Here is a 17942-nt window from a genome sequence, read left to right on the forward strand (position 1 = left end):
CACCGCAATCCACTTAAACGCTGCTCGATGACAGAGGGAGGGGGGAGGTGGTGGTCGTGTTTTTTTGTATTTCATTCTTACTCTTCTCAGTTGCAGCCACGCGCACGCGCATACGCACAGTTAGGGCGTAGTATCGCCTTCCTTCACACACGCACACATTCTTTCTCTTTGTTTTTTTTCTTCGGCGCGTTGTTGGGGAGTGCTGCATTATACTCTCCCCAATCGTCAATGTCAGAGACACGGGTGCGTCACACCCCTCCGGCCGATCGCGCTCTCAGCAGAAGCAACCGTCTTGATGCGTTGAACGTCCCTTCACTTGCACAGTGCGATTCAAAGGATTCATGTGAGCATGCCGTTTTATGCAAGACAGCCCTTGCCGCTGGTGGAGGAGGTGGACGCTCGAGGTTCCGGTGTTCCTTTGGAATCTGCCCATCTATCGCATCGGATCTGGCCGGAGTGAACTCTGCCGACAGCCCCGCTCGCACCTTGTCACCGTCGGTGAGCTTGCCTGAGCAGAGACGGCTCAGGAGTCTGATGACATTGCCGCGTTCTGCCGCGCAAGACACGGTGCCACGCACGGGGAGCCGAGCTGCACTCGGCACGGCGCGAATCGACAGAACAGACGCCAAGACTCTTGCCATCGAAAATTCTACGGCATCTTCGGGTGGTAAAGCGGCCAAAATGTTCTCTCCGGCCGCGTCTGCGACATCTCCGCTCTTTCTGTCGCCCTCCTCAGCTCTGGCGCCACCGTCATTGCCGGGGACTTGCCGACCAGTATTCATACGGGTGATTCGGCCAGATAAGGCAGCATGTTGCGGCGCCCGCACCTCTGTAACCGACTTATCTTCACGAGGCGCAAAGCCTCAGCTGCGCTGTCTTTCACCGCATGCTCCTGGGACCTCAGATGACTGCTTCGGCCAGCGGCGCATTCCACTGCCACCACCTACCATGACGGAGACGAGCACGAGCAAGCTGCGCAGCGTGCACACCTCCACTTTGGTTTCTCCTCCTGCCTCGCTCGAGGCCTCGGTGTCGCCACCGTTGCATGAATGGGCGCTGCCTGTGCGAGAGGGCGGCGACGACGGCGCAACTGGTGGAAGCCGTTCACCTCGAGAGTGTCAGCAGCGTCACCATTGAGCAGCACGGTAGGAAGACTTCAGTCCTTGGTTTTTCCTGTTGTGCGACCCCCACCGGTGGCACCGAAGGGGCAGGCGGGCTCGGACAGGATGCGCGCACACGTAGTGCGTGGCGTCCTGAACTGGGTGCAGGCTGTTCGCCGAAAGGAACTTTTGATGCTCACCAGCAACGGGAAAGGCGACTTCAGTGATGCAACTCCTCCCTCGAGTCCCTTAGCTCCGGCTCCCGGTGTGCGCCTTGATCCCGAGTCGCTGACACGCAGCGTCGGCGGTCCTCCGAGCGATCTCTGGTGCGCCAATCTTGGGCTGACACCCCCAGTCGACCACACGATACGCGGGGCCGGTCGGAGGGCCCCTCTTGAGCGCTGAACCGAACCCACGCCACGTCGAAGGGCCTGTAGACGGAGAGCGCTTTGACGGGGCTCGGTGGCCGCCGGACATAGTGCGATACTGTTGCTCTGTCCAGCCGCCGTCACGCAGCCCTATCCTCTCTGGATGTTCGACGCTCGACAGCGGTGATGGCGGAGGGCTTCTCCTGAACACGGAGGCCTCTCCAAAGTGGTCGTCCGCCACGCCATGGTGCAGCCATGCGCTGGACCGCAGCTTTGCGTGCCCCTCGTTATCGTCGCCGCCGCAGATTGAGGCGAGCGGGGGCAGTGGCATCTGGAGCCGGAGCAGCACTCTACTCATGTGCGGCAGCCGGTGCACAAATACTTCCATGCTCACAATGTCCTACGCCCCAGCACTGGGGTCGTTCTCGCCGAACTCCGAGAACAGCCTTCCTCCGTGAACGCGCCCGACAAGCGTCGGCTTTGGCCTTACCTGTTCCTCTCCCACCCTCTTCGCGCTCACCTCTCCTCTCTTCACGTCTCCTGCAATCGTTTTCTTGTCTCCCCTGCGCATCCGCAGGCACTGCACATGCCGATATGCGTCTGCGCTCCTCTCTTTTGGTTCCGCCTTGGCCGCGTCACGCGTCTCGGGAGCACCGGGTGTTTCCACCTCTCTCGCCATCAAGGCGGTTTGCGCCTTCTTTCTCTACGCCCTCTGAAATCTGTGCCTCACGCTTCATCGAAGAACGACTCCTCTCGACTCTCGAGTGCGTCGTGGGTGTCGATGCACAAGGACCTATGGGAGGAGGGGGTCGCTCTCCCTTAGCTGCACACGTTGCCGTGCACACCTCATTGGGCATTCTTCTCCCTGTGAGTGTAACGAAAATACCATTCGCTGCATTCACTGTTATTTTTGGTGTGCGGAAGGGAGAGATGGGAGGCTGCCACTGCTGCTCGTTTTGCTTTCGACTCTTCTACCCCCTCCCCTCCCCTCCCCCCTCGATCTTTCACACCGGGCGTGGCTGCGTTGATCGATGTGCATGCCGTGTGCATGCATGTGTGCTTGAGCAAGCCCCTTTCTCTTCTGTCTTCTTCCCCCCTTCCCTCCCCCTCCTGAAAGGTGTGCAGCGCCCGTCTTGGGCCAGCGAAAGGGACGTCGAGATGTGTCATGGCCGGCTCGTCGTCTCCGTTGAGCATGCGTGATATACGATCACTACCAGCGCAGAGTTCCCACCACGCGCTCCCACACACCTTCTCCCTCCCCCCTTGGCTCCCTCTCCTTCACTTATAATTTTTTTGTTCTGTTCTTGCCTCATTGTTGGGCGCTGGCGCTGTGTTTACCGACTGCCTTGAAGGGGTGGGGAGGGGCTCTGCCGTTGGCTGGCAGACACAGTCGCAATGCGTTGCAATGCCGTGCCTTCACTCATATATATTTTCGAGCTCCCGGTAGCGTCTCAGCCCTTCTGCGCTGCAGAATGCGATGACTGTGCTCCACCCCTGACTCCCCCTCAGGAGGCGAGTACGCGGTCACGCAGGAGAATGGCACGAAGGCGTCATCCAGTGCTCTGTCGCGGCGCACATGAAGTATGCATCCCTCGCTGACTTACCGGATAATAGTAGCGGAGCGAGATGAGAAGGCGGTGGAGACGCTCTTCCTCGCACACGCTCGCGCCGCATCGGCATGCGCGCCCGATGACGTGCAATGCGCAGTGCGAGCTCGAGGAGCAGAGCCCCCGAGTTTGGCCGCGGTTGTGGCCAGAAAAGGAGCCCTTCGCGCTGCTTTTCGCGGAGCTGGTGCGCTGAATGCGTCGGCCGTTTCAGCTGTTGCTCACTTCACTGCCTATTTTCTGTGCTCTGGACGCTCTCCTCTCCCCTTTTCCACTCAGGCGTCGAACGAGATGCGGTGATGTAGCGGACGACGCACGCGCAAGCTACAGACAGGAAGAGACTCTGGAGGGAAAGAGTCCCTGGCACACTGTGTGTGTGTGTGTGTGAGCGTGGGGAGGGTGGGGGGCAGCGTGAGAGAAGTTGTATCGGTCCTCGCGTTATCGACCCTGTGTAGCCTCTCTCGCTCACTGAGGTGCGACGCCACGGTAACGAGCAGGGCACCCGATCAAAGAAAAAAATGTCTGGCGCCGTTGCATGCCCGCGATGGTGCACAAAAGGGTGTACTCTGCCTCCGCGTCCGTGTCTTCACGTCCACTTGTTCCATTTCAGTCGCTTCTGCTTTTGGGGTCGGCTTTCGTGCTTCCGTGCCCTTTTGGGCAGAGAGAGGCGTAACACCGTGCCGCTATAGCGCTCGCAGATCGGCTATGCTGTTGCCAACATCAGCAGTGCAATCACGCACGAGAGGAGGAAGGCGTGACGCTCTCGGCAGCTAAAAGCGGGCCACACAATCGATGCCCGGTGCGATGCATACATAGGTACATTGGTGGTGCACCGTAGATTTATGCTTTTCTTACCCTCTTTGGTGAGGCAGGAGGCATATTATCTTCACCCCCTCCTCAGCCCTTCTTCCCACTGATTATTCGCCCTACTGCACTCAGCTCGCTGCAATCCCGGTAGCGCATGGCAGCGCTGGTCTTGCTTAAATAGTTCGTTACCCCTTCCCCCCTTTCCGATGTGGTGATCTCTCGTTCCTCCAAAAAACAGAGGAAGAAGTTAAAAATGCGCAGGCACTTATTCATCGGCGCCTGCCCTCCTTACCTAACCTGTACCCCTGCCTATCATGAGAGAAAGAGACACACAACGCACGTGTTGCAGCCATGTTGCCCCACTTCTGTCAACCTCACCCTTTTTGCGCATCGCCTCCTCTGCGTGGTCTGCGCTGTGGTGCGCCTGTCATCGGGGGGAGTGGCGTAGTCTATTTTTGTTTCTCTCTTTTGCGGTGGACGCCTTCATGCATGCGGTTCGTGTAGCTGCTCCAACGGCCTCACTCCCCTATCCTGTGCTTTGTTCTGAAGTACTTCCGTTTCCCCCACCTGTTCCAACGCGTTCGCCTCCCTTCGCTCTTTCGTCTTCCGCGTGTGCGTGTGTGTGTGTGTATCCGTCTTTCTCTGTTACTCTCGCCGCGTGGCCGCCTTCTCTTCGTTTGCGGCTCCTCTGGGGTCTTAAAGCTCTCGACACACGCACACATACGTAGCCACAGTCGCACAGAGGCGCACCCCTTCCCCCCTTTACATTGCCGCACTGCAGATCGTTAGCACCCAACTGAGCCACACTCTCTGTTCTTATTCACTACCATCAGTGACGTTGAAATTGGCGATAGCGCCCTCCGGTGCTGGTGACAGGGGAGCTAGGCAGCACCAAGGACGGGGGAATATCAGGTGCACTCGCAGAGTACAGATTGCAGCAGAGCGAAGCACGAGCGTCGGAGCTGGACATCGTTGTGCCGTCGTTATCCGTCGTGCTGACAGCGGTGGCGGCTCATCCAAAGACAGAGCAGCAAGGGCATGAAGCTGCGGAGTAGAAGGAACAGGAGTGCCGAGTACGCAAGCCTGCTTCTTCGCACCGCTGCCATCCTCTCTCAGGTCGTCTGCGGCCCCTCTTGCCCCTTCCTCCCACCCCTTTCCTTCACTCTCTTGGCCGCTCTTCGGCATTAGCATCCACTGCCTCTCCCCTCGGCCCGATCTTCGTTTGATATTTGAGAAGCGTGTTGTTGCGACGTGCAAGGGTGTCGCTTGACCCTTTGCACAGCACATACCAGAAGGCAGTGCGATGGTGGCGAAGAGAGGTCTCTAACGCTCCTGCGCGCCTTTCAAGTGAATTCTATTTGCTTCCCCTTCCTCCTCTTTTTTCCTCTTTGCAGCGACCCTGTTTCAGCGTCCGGGCACCTGTTTGGTGTCGCGCACTGGAGTGCGGCGCCTCCTCGTCTTGTGCGCTTGCCTATTTCTCGTCTTAGTATTTGATTGAGAGGACAATTTCAGCGCTCGTGTTATGGTGGCCATCGCGGCCGAACAACTCGGTGTTCGCGCTCTTTTCCCGCACTCTGTATGTTGGTGCCGTGCGCGAGGCCCCCATCACCGCAAAGCAACGGAATGCAAGGAGAGCGGCGAGAGACACCAGAGACCATCTCAGGGCTGCTCACTTCCCTTCTCACTCCCCGCTATACAGCGCCCTCCCCTCTCTTTCTCCCCCTTTCTCTTCGCCCATTTCTACGTGGCACGCCGCCATTCGCCCACCTCCGCTGTACCCTCGCCTGCGCGCTGCAAAGGCGTCTTTCTCTGTTGCTGCTGACGCGTCGCTTCTATTCGTTTGGCGTATCACCTCCGCACGACCCTTCGCATGGTCGCTGGATTGGCTCTCCGTTACGTTGTTCTGTTCGTGTACTCCTCACTGCTGGCGTCTATCGCTACATATTCATATACACACATATGTATATTTCTCGTTGAGCCTCATTGCTTTTTGGTGCGCTGCCACATGTGTCCTCGTGGTTGTCATTGATTCTCTCATTCCTCGTGTATCATCCACTGTCTCCTTACTTTCCTCGCGTGCGCTCGCGCCTGTCCTCCGCCCGTCCTCTCCCACCCAGCCCTTTTTTCTTTCTCTGTCGCTGCACCCAGAGCATCCGGTAGCAAAGCCCTGTGCGCCTTCGCTTCCTCCTCCCCCCTCCCTCTTCCCCTTGCCCGTTGGCGGCTGAGCGCTTATACGCAAAGGCGAAGCCGAATCGGAGGAGATATAATTGAGTGTGCCACCATAAAAAGGTGTGCAGTGGCGAATCGCTCCGGTGGTAATGGTGCTTCGAACGCTTACGAGACGCGCAGCCATTCGGAGAAACGAAAGGGAGGTCGGCAGCGCGGAAGATTCCGTGCTTCCCTCCCACCACTACCTCCTCCTCCCCCTCCGTTCACCTCTGCTTCCCCCCTCGCCATACTCCGTATCTCCACCCACATCAACACGCGTACGTCATCGTGAGACACAGACTGTCTTTCTGCCTCCCTCCCCTCCTCCTCCCTTTCCTCTTTAGCGGCCATTGCCCAATAGGAAGGGAAAAGGGCGGAAGGCACTTGGTGCCCTGCGGCCCCGCCCCTTCCCCCACACATACGCACACAGAAAGGTCCTCCTTTTTTGTCCTGAATTAGGCTGGCCGTTTGTCTGTTTGTGTTCGGCGTGGCAGTGCGTGTGCGTTGGTCTTGGCTGCTCCTCAGCGGTCGCTCAGCAACCCCTCGACTCTTTTCTGTATCTTTCTCGGCATATTCGTTGGCAGCGCCGGCAGGTCTGCATATCTTTTTCTTTGTCGTGCTGTCGACCCATTGTCCCTTTCCTTCCGCTCTCGTACCCCTATCCACCCACTCATGTCAACGTACCACCAGACGCACTCTTCGCGCCGGCGGCGGCCGAAACTCGCTTCTTCTAATGAAGAAGCCACGCAGAGCCTTGAGGAGATGAAGGCTTATTATCTTACCTCGCAGCTAGTGCTCGAAGAACCGCCAGCAATGCCGACGAGACCGACGGAGAAGCGTAGCGACGTGCACATCAGCGTTGACGACACCCTCCAACGACGGAATACTGTGACCTCGCCGAACTCAACGCACGGCTTCAAGGAGGACGCCACCTCCACGAAGGGTTTCGTGCCAGTGCGCGGATACATGACGGTGAGTACCTCCGATAGCGTTGAAAGTGCCATTGTCTTCCATTCGTGCGAGCGAGCCGCCGCTATGATGGTGTCCGGCCTCCTCAGCGACAGCGACCACAAAGGCCTCTGCAGCAGTAGTTCCCCGACTAAGGTTGCCAGCGACACTGCGAAGGCGACGCTCATGGACGACGACCACGACGTCGACGCTGAAGATGCTGTAGATAGGAACACGGAGGATGACAACGTAGGCAACAGGCACTGTGACGGGGTGCTCTTGAGACTGTACAGGCCGGAAGCGGGGCTCCAACCCGAGAGAGTCTCGTGCCAGGAGTCACCCCTTCCCCCGGCGGTGCTCAAAATGCAATTCCCTGCCGGTGGGGCCTCCGGCCGCCGTTGCAACTGCTCAAGCGGATCACGTGAGCAGGGTGGCGGGCGTTACCCTACGCTCTCACAAAGCTCGCGATTTGAGGATGTCTACCAACTGCCCGTGCATGGTAGGGAGATGTGTAAGAACAGCAACTTCAGCGTCGGCAGAACTCGTGGCATGGCGCAGGATGACCAAGTGTGCAGCAGCTCCGTTGACAGCTTCAGCGTTGAGGGGAGTGGGGCCACGTTCCAAATGAGCAGCTCACCCAAGAGGATAGAGTCCTCTGCAAACTCGCAGTTCGCCGTCCAGCCGCGACAACCGCGTAACGGGAGGAACGCGCCTCCCATCCTCGGCGTCAGCCGCTACGAATCCGTGACCAGCCCTATCCGGTCCCCGCAGGTGTCGGCTGACGTCTCGTCACACGCACTAATGACTGTCAGCGGCCCGCACTTTGTCTCTTCTGATCAGATGGCGCTTTTTTCACGACTCCACGGACAGCACCGACACACGCACCCGTGCCACCACCAACACAATTATACGGGGCGTCGCCCTTACGCGGATGCTGTTGTGGATGGTGGTGGCGGAGTGGAAGGAAGGGTGCCCAGCATTCCCTCTGCGAGCCCCTCGAGCTGCGACGGTGAGGCAGCTCTGAAGACGTCCCTGTCACTGACGGACGGCTTCGACCTCGTGCGTGCACCTATCACGGGGCTGCGCGCGATACTTCTCGGGAACAACACAGTGGAGGAGGAGGAGGCAGCGGAGAATCCCGAGATGCGCGCACTCCAGGCTGAGCAGCTTAAGCACTTCTACTCGAAAGTGGTACGGCAGCATCGTGACGGCGCCAAGAGCCGAGTGTCAGCATGCGGCCTCTCTCCTCCACGATTAACGACAAGAACCTATTCATCAGCGCAGGAATCATGGAGTCTCGGCGTCGACACCGCTGCCAACGGTCTCGCGCTCGGTCGCAAAGCAAGTGTGTCTACTCTGTCGCAGCCATGCACTCATGCCAACAACGGAACGTCTGTAGTGGCTCTCGCGAGTGCCGTGGAGAGAACCTTCAAGAAACAAGAGAGGAAGGTGGTGTTTAACATTGACGGAATAGAGCAGCTGCACACCAAGGACGGTGGCACTGTGCACACACCCCATCGTGGTACTCCGCAACCAACCGGCGCCCTGGTTCAGCGTGCGCCGTCGCCGCTCACGCTGCAGTGCGGTAGCACTGACATCGCCTTCAGCAGCGGTGTTGCGGATGCCAACGACTCGGTCACTTGGGGGTCACCGCCTCCCCCGCTCTTGCTGCGTCTGGGATGGAAGGCCAGGGCACGGCCGGAGGAGCCAGGCTTGGCAGCCACAAAAGACTCACCTGTGGCCTCCGCTGGCAAAGCCGTGCTTTTGAAGCCTTTGTCGATGACGCCGGGGCAGGAGGCGTCGAGCGTATCTGCGGAACACACTTCGCGGCGCGAGGCTGAAGGGGATGACAACCCTCTCACCTCACTGCTCACGGCTTCCACGTCCGCTAACCTTGCACAACAGCCGTCGGTGACGCCCACTTCGGTCGTCAAGGCGATGCCACCGCCCCCAGGGCCGCCGCTCACGACTGTGGCGCAGCTGAGCCTCGTCTACGCCGAGGAACCGCGGAAACGGCGGTGTTATGGCTGTAAAATGTTGAAGGCGTCCAAGAAGCGCCGTGAGGCTGCCATGGCGGTCGCGACAGGGGCGAACGACGCCATTGTGCTGCAGAAATGGAGTACATCCTTCACCCTCCACGCACCGCCCCCCCACGCGCATCTCGCCTCACCCAACATTCTAAGCACCACTGAGGTGTGCCCGCCCCATCACGGCAGCCGTGCGAAAGGGAGTACCAAGCCACAGCGACTGCCCAAGGTGAGCCCATTCAGTGCGGTGGCTCAGGCCCCGTTCCCGTTTTCTCTCCACTCAGGAGTGAGCGGGACGCGTTCCGCGTACCATAAGGAGGGGGGCACCGTCACCACTGTGAGTATGCCGCCATCGTTACGCACGGTTCAGGTTGTGCCTGACCATAACTGGCCCTGCGCGCTGACGCAGCAGCCGACAGCCGTAGCATCGACGGTGACGACCGCCACCGCTGGCCTCACTGTACCCAAGCAGAAGGAGCAGGCGGAAGAGGCTGTCGAGAGAGGCGGGCTCGATGCGAAGGCCGGTATCCCACAGCCCCTTCTCCCCTCCTGTCGGCCGGCCAGCGGGGAGCCCAGGCGGTGAGAAAGGGACAGCAGCATTGAACCCTCCTCACCTCTCGTCTCCGGAAACGAGGTATCAGTGCTACTGGCCCCTCTCTCACCGCCTGGGCTCGTTTTTTCATTTTAACACCTCGCCCGAGACCGCCGCGACTGTGGCGGATGACGGTGCAGCCGTCGGCTACAGTTGCTCCCCGCGTGAGTGGCAAAGGTGCGTCTGGAAAAGCGGAGACTCAAAAGTTGGCAGCCTGATCTGTCTTAAGCACGTGTGGGAGTCGCGGGATGTGCGCGTGGGCGCTCTGTGTGATGGCGTGCGGCCCACCACCGAACCGACGACGATGAAAGGATGACGCGTTTATGCGGGTCGGTGCGGCCGTTGTTGGGATGATCTATCTCTTGTTCTTCTCTTTATGGTCTCCTCATCGTCTCTGTCACGGCCGCTCTCACGATCAGCTCACCCCATCCTATGGTGCCGCACTCGCGGCCCCTCCCCGACGTTGCCAGGGCATTTCACCGCTTCTGATTTGCTAGCCGGCCTTCCCGCATGCACTGAAGGCGTGACGAGATGCCGTAAAGAGACCGAAAGCACACCACCAGCGGGGCGCAAGCCAGCGTTCTCCGGCGCCCAGGTGGTGGTGTGTGTGTGGGGCCCACTAACTAAGAAGGATCCTTCGAAGTTGTTTAGGGAGGGGTCGGACCGGGCATGACGACGGAGGTGCTATGGAGCCCGCGCGAACTTGGATCGCTCTGTGTGCTGACGGTATGCGTAATCCCACCCACATGAGCGTCTCCGGAAGCGCCAACGTTCACAGGAGGTCAAGTCGACCAACTGCGGTGCATTGCTATATGAGCACGTCACTCTTGTCAGCTCACCCATCGCTCTCGTATCTATCCCCAATCGCCGATTACCCCCTTCTCCTCACGTTTTCTTCATACGCTCTGGGTTGTCGAATGCACGCTTCCCGGGCGTACCCATTTCTTTCGCTCGAAAGCACCGCATAGACGCACACGCTTTGCAGCCGCTGTGCATGACATCTGAATCACCGCTATCGCTGTTGCCGGCAATCTTTAGTGTCACTGCACGTCTATGGTCCACATGCACCGCCTACTTGCGTGAACCGAAGTGGCAGCCGAGGGTGTGGGGCAGAGTTCCACTAAGCGCCACCGTCCTCGTGCTCGCAGCCGTCGTTTCGGGATTGCGCCTGAGTAAGGCGCTATGCTTTGGGAACAGAGTGTACCTGCGCCAGCGCGTTCTCCTCCTTGCGCGAATTCGCGCGTTTGTCCTGCGATGGGAGGGAAGCTGCCTGGCGGAGGTCGAAGCCTGCTGCGCGGATGTTGACGGGCAGGCTGCTGCCGTGCTTGCTCGCTACATGGGATGTCGATCAGCAAGGAGGTTTGACGCGTGGTGGAGAGCGTCGGTGACGGTGGACGTTTCAGCGTGCCCACCGCCGTTAGCATCATCATCGTCTTTTTTCGGAATTGTACCCTCGATGGCCTTCTCGCACGAAGTGGTGCTGGAGGACATGCTGGAGCTCGCCTACGTGGCTGACAGCGTCTTGCGACTCGCTGAAGATCGACGGTGGCTGCAGCGTTTCGTGGTCCTTCTCCAGTATGTGCTACTCCGCCGCGTCTCCCAGATGGAGGAGGTGAGACTGTACCGACGCTGGTATGAGCGTGCCCTCTTTCCACGCCACTCGCCGACGCAAAGGAGTTGGGTATCCCTCCACGGAGAGCAAGGCACGCAGCACAGCACGTGGGCTGCGGCGTGGCGATTGTACCACCGCCCTACTTGGCTGGCACCACTTCCCGGAGGCAGCCAGTTTCTCTGCCTACCGTTGAGTTACTTCCCAGTGGAGGCGGTGCTGCCGTATGTCGCGCGCGAGACGTGGCTCAGTGATCGTTTGCTGAGTACGATGCTGCCCCGGTGGGAGCATCTTTGTGTGTGGTCGTTGCGGCAGAGGCACAAATCCTTCTCCGCTGTGCCAGCGCTCACGAGTGGTACGCGAGCGGAGAGGATGTCCGTCAAGATCCACTACTGGTTTCTGCGCTATACAGCCCCACTGCTGCGCGCCTGTGTCGAGCAGCAGCGCGCAGACGCCCGCTGTTTCTGCATCGCAGAACTGAGCACCGCTGCCGGGTGCAGCGGCGACACCGCAAGCGGCCTTCCTCGCGGTTCTCTTGTGCTTCTGTGGCGGTGTCTGGTGAGCTCTTGCACCTGTCACGACGCTGCGCCATCAGCAGGATCTCCTCCAGTGGGCACTGCCGCTCAAAACAAGGAGACGACCGCGCTTGTACGCCGTGTGCTGATTCTGCGCGCCTTTTCCCAGGCCGTTGTCGTCACACTGCAGGTCTGCTGCCCTCGCCTCTCCGTTCGGTATGTCACGGAGGTGGCGGTGGCTGGCTACTGCGCGCAGAGAGGGAGCTGGTCGCTATCTGCAAAGGCGACCACCGTCGAGGCAGCGGCAGCGTCACCTGTACAGAGGCTTCTGAGCTCGATGGCCTCTGACATGGGATGGGCACTACTAGCGGGCGTAGCGGAGGTGCTGCTTACTCGCTTCACAGGGCTTACTGGGCACCAGCTGTCGCAGCTGCTGGCTGAAGCCGCTACGCGACGGCTTCAACAAGAGCTGCTGTGCGTCGACGAAGCCTTCTGCTGTCGCTGGCTTCGTGCCACGCCTGGCGAAGGCGATGGTGTGGCAACCAATTGCTCGACAGCGTCGCCCTGGGGGCGAATGTCACCTGGTGGTATGCTGCCAGCGCGCCAGCTCATTACAGTCGATGACGTTCTCGCGGTAGGGCGGCGTGGTGGTGAGCGCGTGTTCGCCTTGCACGACGCGGTAGTCAAGCGATCTCTTCAGTGTGCTGCGCTTTTATGTCGCGCCGCTGTCACGCGAGAGTGGCGGCCACTTGTCGGTGCGGCTGTTACGGCGTGGGTGGACCCCCCGAGGCTGCTCTCCTCCTTCTCTGTCGCCGTGGGCTACTCGACCCCCTCCGAAGTTGCGCGCCTGCTGTCGCGCAAGGAGGAGAGCCTGCCAACCAGGAGCCCTGTCGGCCTTCGGCTGCTGCTTGAGATTCTTGTGGACGAAGAGAGCGACACAGTGTCGCCACCCGTCTGGCTGCAGCGCCGCCGACGGCGACTGCGGCGTCCGTATTTGTCTCTTGTGATGTGTTCACGTGTTTGGACGTTCGAACACCTCTTGAGAGGGACAAATAGGAGCGTTGCGAACCTCCGCGCCCACGTATGCCGCCTGAAGGATCTGTACGCTGCCGTCTGTGCGCACCCGTATGCAGCCGCGTCGGTGAAAATCAGCACGACGGCAGCAGACGCCATCGCTTCCATGCAGGAGGATGCTCGCTGTGTCCTTTACTACAGCGTTTACCAGATGGAGCGCACATGGAGGGAATGGCGTTGCGGTGATGCTGATGGTGCTGTGCCGCCTCTTCACCCGCTTCTGGACCCTGAGGAGACGGTGCTGCTTCAGCACCCAAGTGCGCTGTCCTACCTCCCTGCGCATGTGGACTACTTCGATCTTTTCTCCCTACCCTACCGCTTTGTTCTGCGGCAGCTGGGGCTGGAGATGGTGTTTGCCTATCGAACGGCAGCGGGCATGCAACAGGAGTCGCGGCAGATGGCCGAAGAATGGTGGATGCAGACGCTCTTCCACAGCACCTTCAACCCCCTCACCTCGGCCCTGCACGAGGTCGTTCAGCTCGCTGCGTCCTGCGCAACTGTGCTGCTTCTGTGCTCGCAGTTGGTAGATGGGATGTTGCTGGTTTGCCCACTCCCGTTGCCGGCTCTTCTCCAGAAAGCGCACGCCATCCAAACCTACCGCGATCTTCTGCGCAGTGGTGTGGCGCTACAGCGTCTCGAAGACGGCGTAGCCCCACTACAACAGTTGTGTGAATGCCTACCTCACAGCGTTCTGTCGGAAGCAGCAACGCTGCTGCGCCCCTCGTCGCAGGACAAGGGCCCCTTGAGGGTCTCTCACTCTGAGCTTCAGCGGCGCCGCCGCGTCTGGCGCCAGGTGTTGACTGCGAGTAGGCCAGAGCTGTGCTTTGACGGAGATGACCGCATTGTTGGAGGGCTGCGTCTCTTCCGCAGCGTTAGCTGGCACCACGTGTACTTTACCTACCCTCAACTGTTTGTAGCCCCAGGCTCACCACTCACAGGGCGGGCGAGTACAGGCAGCGGCTGCAGTGTGCGGCCCACCCTCACCGACGTGTGCTTTGCGTGCCCGGCCGTTGGCATGACAGCCGTGGTTGGCCCAAGCGGCGCGGGCAAGAGCTCACTCAATCTGCTGCTTCGCCGTCTCTACGATCCTGTAGCCGTGGTGGAGTGCGATCACGGCAATGGGACGGCATGGTCGCCCCCCGATGAGCATCGGCGCATGCCCCTCGACTTGAATCGCGTCGGGGCGGTCGCTGACGCAGAGGACGTTCTTGTGGAGGTGTTGCGTCTCGCTCTCGTGGAGGGTGCACTGCCGCCGCCTTGCAACTGCGAGTCACCACAGTTGTCATCCCTCCACAGTGTGACTCATTGGCATGCAAATCCCTCACAGCCCTCGCCGAGCGCATCTGCTCCCCTGGTGAACTCGCAGCGCTATCGCCTGCGAGTGAAGCCGGGCTACATTGCCCTCGACGGCATTCCACTGACTCTTTTCTCAGCGACATATCTTCGCCAGTGGCTCGGCTGGTTGCCGCAGACGCCGCAAGTGCGACCACACCAGAGCTTTTTGTCTATCGTACGCAGTGCAGGGGTGCACGTGACAATGTGCGATGTCCAGCGAGCCCTGCGCTTGTGCGGCTGCGACGCCTTCTTGCAGAAAAATCACCGCAGTTTTCGAGACGCCGTTGGCCCCTTGAGCAGCGGCGAGAGCCAGCGGCTTGCCTTGGCGAGCGTTGTAGCGATCGTGCTCGCGCGCACTCGCGTAGAACTGCTGCACGGCATGCCACTTCGAAATGGTGATGGTGGCACGGCTACAGCAGCAGCTGCGGTCGGCGGGTTGGTGCTTGACGAACCGACGAGCAAGCTCGACGCCGCGAATGAGCAGCACCTCCTCGGCGCACTGGCAGCGTTGCAAGTGGCAGACGGCAGCGCCGATTCGGGGGATGGATCGGGGTTGCGCCTCTTCACATGGATGGTCTCGCACCGTATGTCGTCGCTGCAGTCGGCGCGGCACATGTTGGTCGTTGAAGACGGCCGCGTTACCGCGAGCGGGCCCTCTGCATCAGTCACGAAAGCGAATCGCTTCGCGAAGACACAACTGCAGCTGCAGCAGCTGCCGGACGCATCGCTGTCGCGCTCGCCAAGGAAGCCCTTCAGCAAAAAATAGGCAGTGACTTCGACGGTGGGGAGAGGGGGAGGGACGCAAGGGGGGAGGCAAAGCTGTTCAGGTGCGCACCTCGCTGGGGTACTGTACCCGAGGAATCCAGAGAGTTGAAGAGAATGGCGATGCGTGTAACTGCCTCTTTCTTTCTCCTCCCTCTCCGCCATGGCGCAACAGTAATCCTTCCCCCTTTTTTTTTGGAAGCCCCCGAGGCGCTCGTGTGACTTCTGGGTGAGGCGGTTCGCTGTGGTGCACTCAGCACCTCCAACACAAGCAGTTATTAAGGTGCACGCGAATACACGCCGAAGGTAATAAAAATGTATGCAAAATGTACTTTTGATTTACTCGATAGGGTGCACGCCAACGGCGTCGCGTGTGCCGGTGCCCATCCGCTGCTTCTCTCCTCACTGCATCGGCCCCGTAAAGGGATGGTGGCAGAGGGCCCGCTGTCACCGTCTTGGGCTTTTCGTCTCCCTCATCTACACTCCCTCTTCCACCCTATAGCCGCCGCAGCAAGGCACGCCACCGTAGCGGCTGCTGCGCCATTCTTCTCCCTCCACGACTCTCCTCTACTCTTCTTCCTTCGTTCTATTTGCCGCCTTCTCGACTGCCGCTCTTTTTTCATATGCCCCGTCTTCCCCCCTTTGTCTTGCTCTGTGTGTGTGTGCGCATCCGTTGGCCAATACGCTTCCCACCCCTACCTACCGCACATTACCTTCTTACGCTGGGGTAGAAAGACCTCTCTCACAACAGACGCATACGGAGTCGAGGGGCCGCTTCCGCATCACATCCCTCGCCTCACAATCATGCGTGGGGACGGGGCTGGACAGCATGCGGCGGTGGGCTTCCCATTTTGGGTCAACGAGGTTGCCCCCTTTGCCTCCACGATGCAGCGTCGTCCGACTCAGCCATGCTCCCTGCTTCGTCTCCGTGATTTGTTCCGCTGCGACGTCACCGATCCTGGCGAGTGCTGGCAGCATATTCTGCTCTCGAGCTACATGACTGACTTTCGATGGCTCCTGACGACGGTACCGGAGCTGTCCGCTGTGACGGGGAGACTGGTGTTGCTCAGCGGCGAGAGAGGGACCGCAACGCTGCGCCACACCATCGGGGAGTCGCCTCCCCGGTACACAGCAACGCCCCCGTCGCTGGATCGGGTGAATCCGTTCCTAGCCGCGCTGCGCGAACATGCGCAGGCAACGCCGTCTTCACACGCCACTCTTTCGCGCGAGCGCCTTACCGTTCTCGAGCCGCCGCTGCCCTTATCCTTTGGGACGCACCACACCAAAATGGCACTCTTAGTCAACAGCAGAGGTCTGCGTGTGTCGATTTTCACCGCCAACCTTCTCGAGCAGGACTGGTGCTGGAAGTCAGAAGGCATTTACGTGCAGGACTTCCCGTGGAAGACGGCCATGGATGGCCTAGAAGGCGACTCCGCGGACGCGGCGAAGGTGACCGCAGCAGCGGGCAATAGCAGCAGGGACAACAGCAGCACCACGACAAGAGGCGCCGAATTCGCCGCGCATCTGTGCCATTACTTGATTCGGTGCGGGCTGAGTCTTTCTGCCGCGTTCACTTCACTGGCAGCATCGACATCGGCGGCTGGACCACTTGGGATCTTCGAAACAAATTTCCTTCCTCACATTGACTTCTCCGCCGCAGCCGTATGGCTTGTCAGCTGCGTCCCCGGCACCTACCCCCATGGAGAGGTGAGCCATGGCTACCGTGTCGGAATGTGCCGGCTGGCGGAGGTGCTGCGGCGCTCGGCGCAGACGACCGCAAGGGCGCCAGAATCCGTTGACCTTAGCTGGCAGTACAGTTCCCAGGGCTCCCTCAATCCGACTTTTCTGAACTCGCTGCAGGCTGCCATGTGCGGAGAGTCGGTAGTAGCGGTCGAGTCTGGCGATGCTCCTCGTGGCGTGCGCGAGGTGCAGGTGGTGTACCCCACCGAGGAAGAGGTGCGGAACAGCTGGGAGGGCTGGCGCGGCGGCGCGTCGCTCCCGCTGCGCGTGCAGTGCTGCGATGATTTTGTGAATGAGCGCCTGCATCGCTGGGGTAGCTGCGTAGAGAGTTACACAGGAAAACGCCAAGTTGGGCCGAGGGCCGAAGTCATAGCATCGCACACCAGCCGTGAGAACGCCGTGGATGTAGATGAATTGGATAGAGAAGGAAGTGATGAGACGACGATATCGCTGATCGGCAGCTGCACGGCCTACCGGCAGTTCGCGCTCCCCCATATCAAGTCCTACGCGGCCGTCGCGCCAGACCGCTCCCACATCCGATGGTTTTTCTTGACAAGCGCCAACCTCTCCCAGGCGGCATGGGGCAGTCTTAGCAGGAGGGCCAATAAGCGCGGCCCACGGCAGCAGCTTGTGAGGTCGTACGAGTTGGGTGTGCTATACGATTCCCATTCTGTCGTTGACCCGTCAGCATCATGTTGGTTTAGTGTGGTGGCCAAATCGTCCATTGAGCTCCCAACCGCCCGTAATTCTCGTGCAATCCTATACGAGACGCCTCTCGGTGCCGTCACCAGTGCTGCGTGCCTCTACATGCCGTACAACCTCCTTTACCCCACCCCGTACGCAAGCACAAGCGCGCTGCGAGCGCGCAGGTGCGGGACTGATAAGGAGGTTGCCGCTGTGGCGACCGCGGCACTGGACTGCCGTGATGTGCCGTGGGTGCTAGACGTTCCGCACCGGGGCAGGGACGCCTACGGTCTCGAAGTTGAGGAAGCGTTCGAGAGTACTTTCCCACCGCCTTTATCAAAGTGGCGGCCGCGTACGCGCGCCATAGCGATGCCACCACCGCTCAACACCGAGGGCCCACGTAAGCGCGCGCGCGAGGCGTAAAGTAGGAGAGCAACGGGCAAGCGTGCGCTTATGATGGCGGAGCGTTTCTCGTCTTGCGTCGTCTTGACAACCGCCACGGAAGAGACGTGTCTGACCCCTTCGCCCCATTTCGTTTCTCCGCATTACCGACCAACAGAGCGTGGAGG

At 60.1% G+C, this 17942-nt stretch overlaps 3 protein-coding genes across 3 annotated transcripts; all 3 read left to right on the forward strand.

The window, feature by feature from the left end:
• Nucleotides 1–6759: 6759 nt before the first annotated feature.
• LSCM1_02815 (uncharacterized protein) lies at nt 6760–9645 on the forward strand (the record flags this gene model as incomplete). Its single annotated transcript, XM_067320387.1, has 1 exon — nt 6760–9645. The coding sequence occupies one exon, from the start codon at nt 6760–6762 to the stop codon at nt 9643–9645; it is 2886 nt and encodes a 961-aa protein (XP_067175762.1).
• Nucleotides 9646–10648: 1003 nt separating this feature from the next.
• On the forward strand, nt 10649–14953 carry LSCM1_02816 (uncharacterized protein; the record flags this gene model as incomplete). The annotated part of the gene is made up of 1 exon (XM_067320388.1): nt 10649–14953. The coding sequence occupies one exon, from the start codon at nt 10649–10651 to the stop codon at nt 14951–14953; it is 4305 nt and encodes a 1434-aa protein (XP_067175763.1).
• An 800-nt stretch (nt 14954–15753) lies between these two features.
• Nucleotides 15754–17796, forward strand: LSCM1_02817 (uncharacterized protein; the record flags this gene model as incomplete). The annotated part of the gene is made up of 1 exon (XM_067320389.1): nt 15754–17796. The coding sequence occupies one exon, from the start codon at nt 15754–15756 to the stop codon at nt 17794–17796; it is 2043 nt and encodes a 680-aa protein (XP_067175764.1).
• Between the last annotated feature and the right edge of the window lie 146 nt (nt 17797–17942).

Source organism: Leishmania martiniquensis, chromosome 33 (genome assembly GCF_017916325.1).
Source record: "Leishmania martiniquensis isolate LSCM1 chromosome 33, whole genome shotgun sequence".
In the NCBI taxonomy this organism is placed as follows: Eukaryota; Euglenozoa; class Kinetoplastea; order Trypanosomatida; family Trypanosomatidae; genus Leishmania; species Leishmania martiniquensis.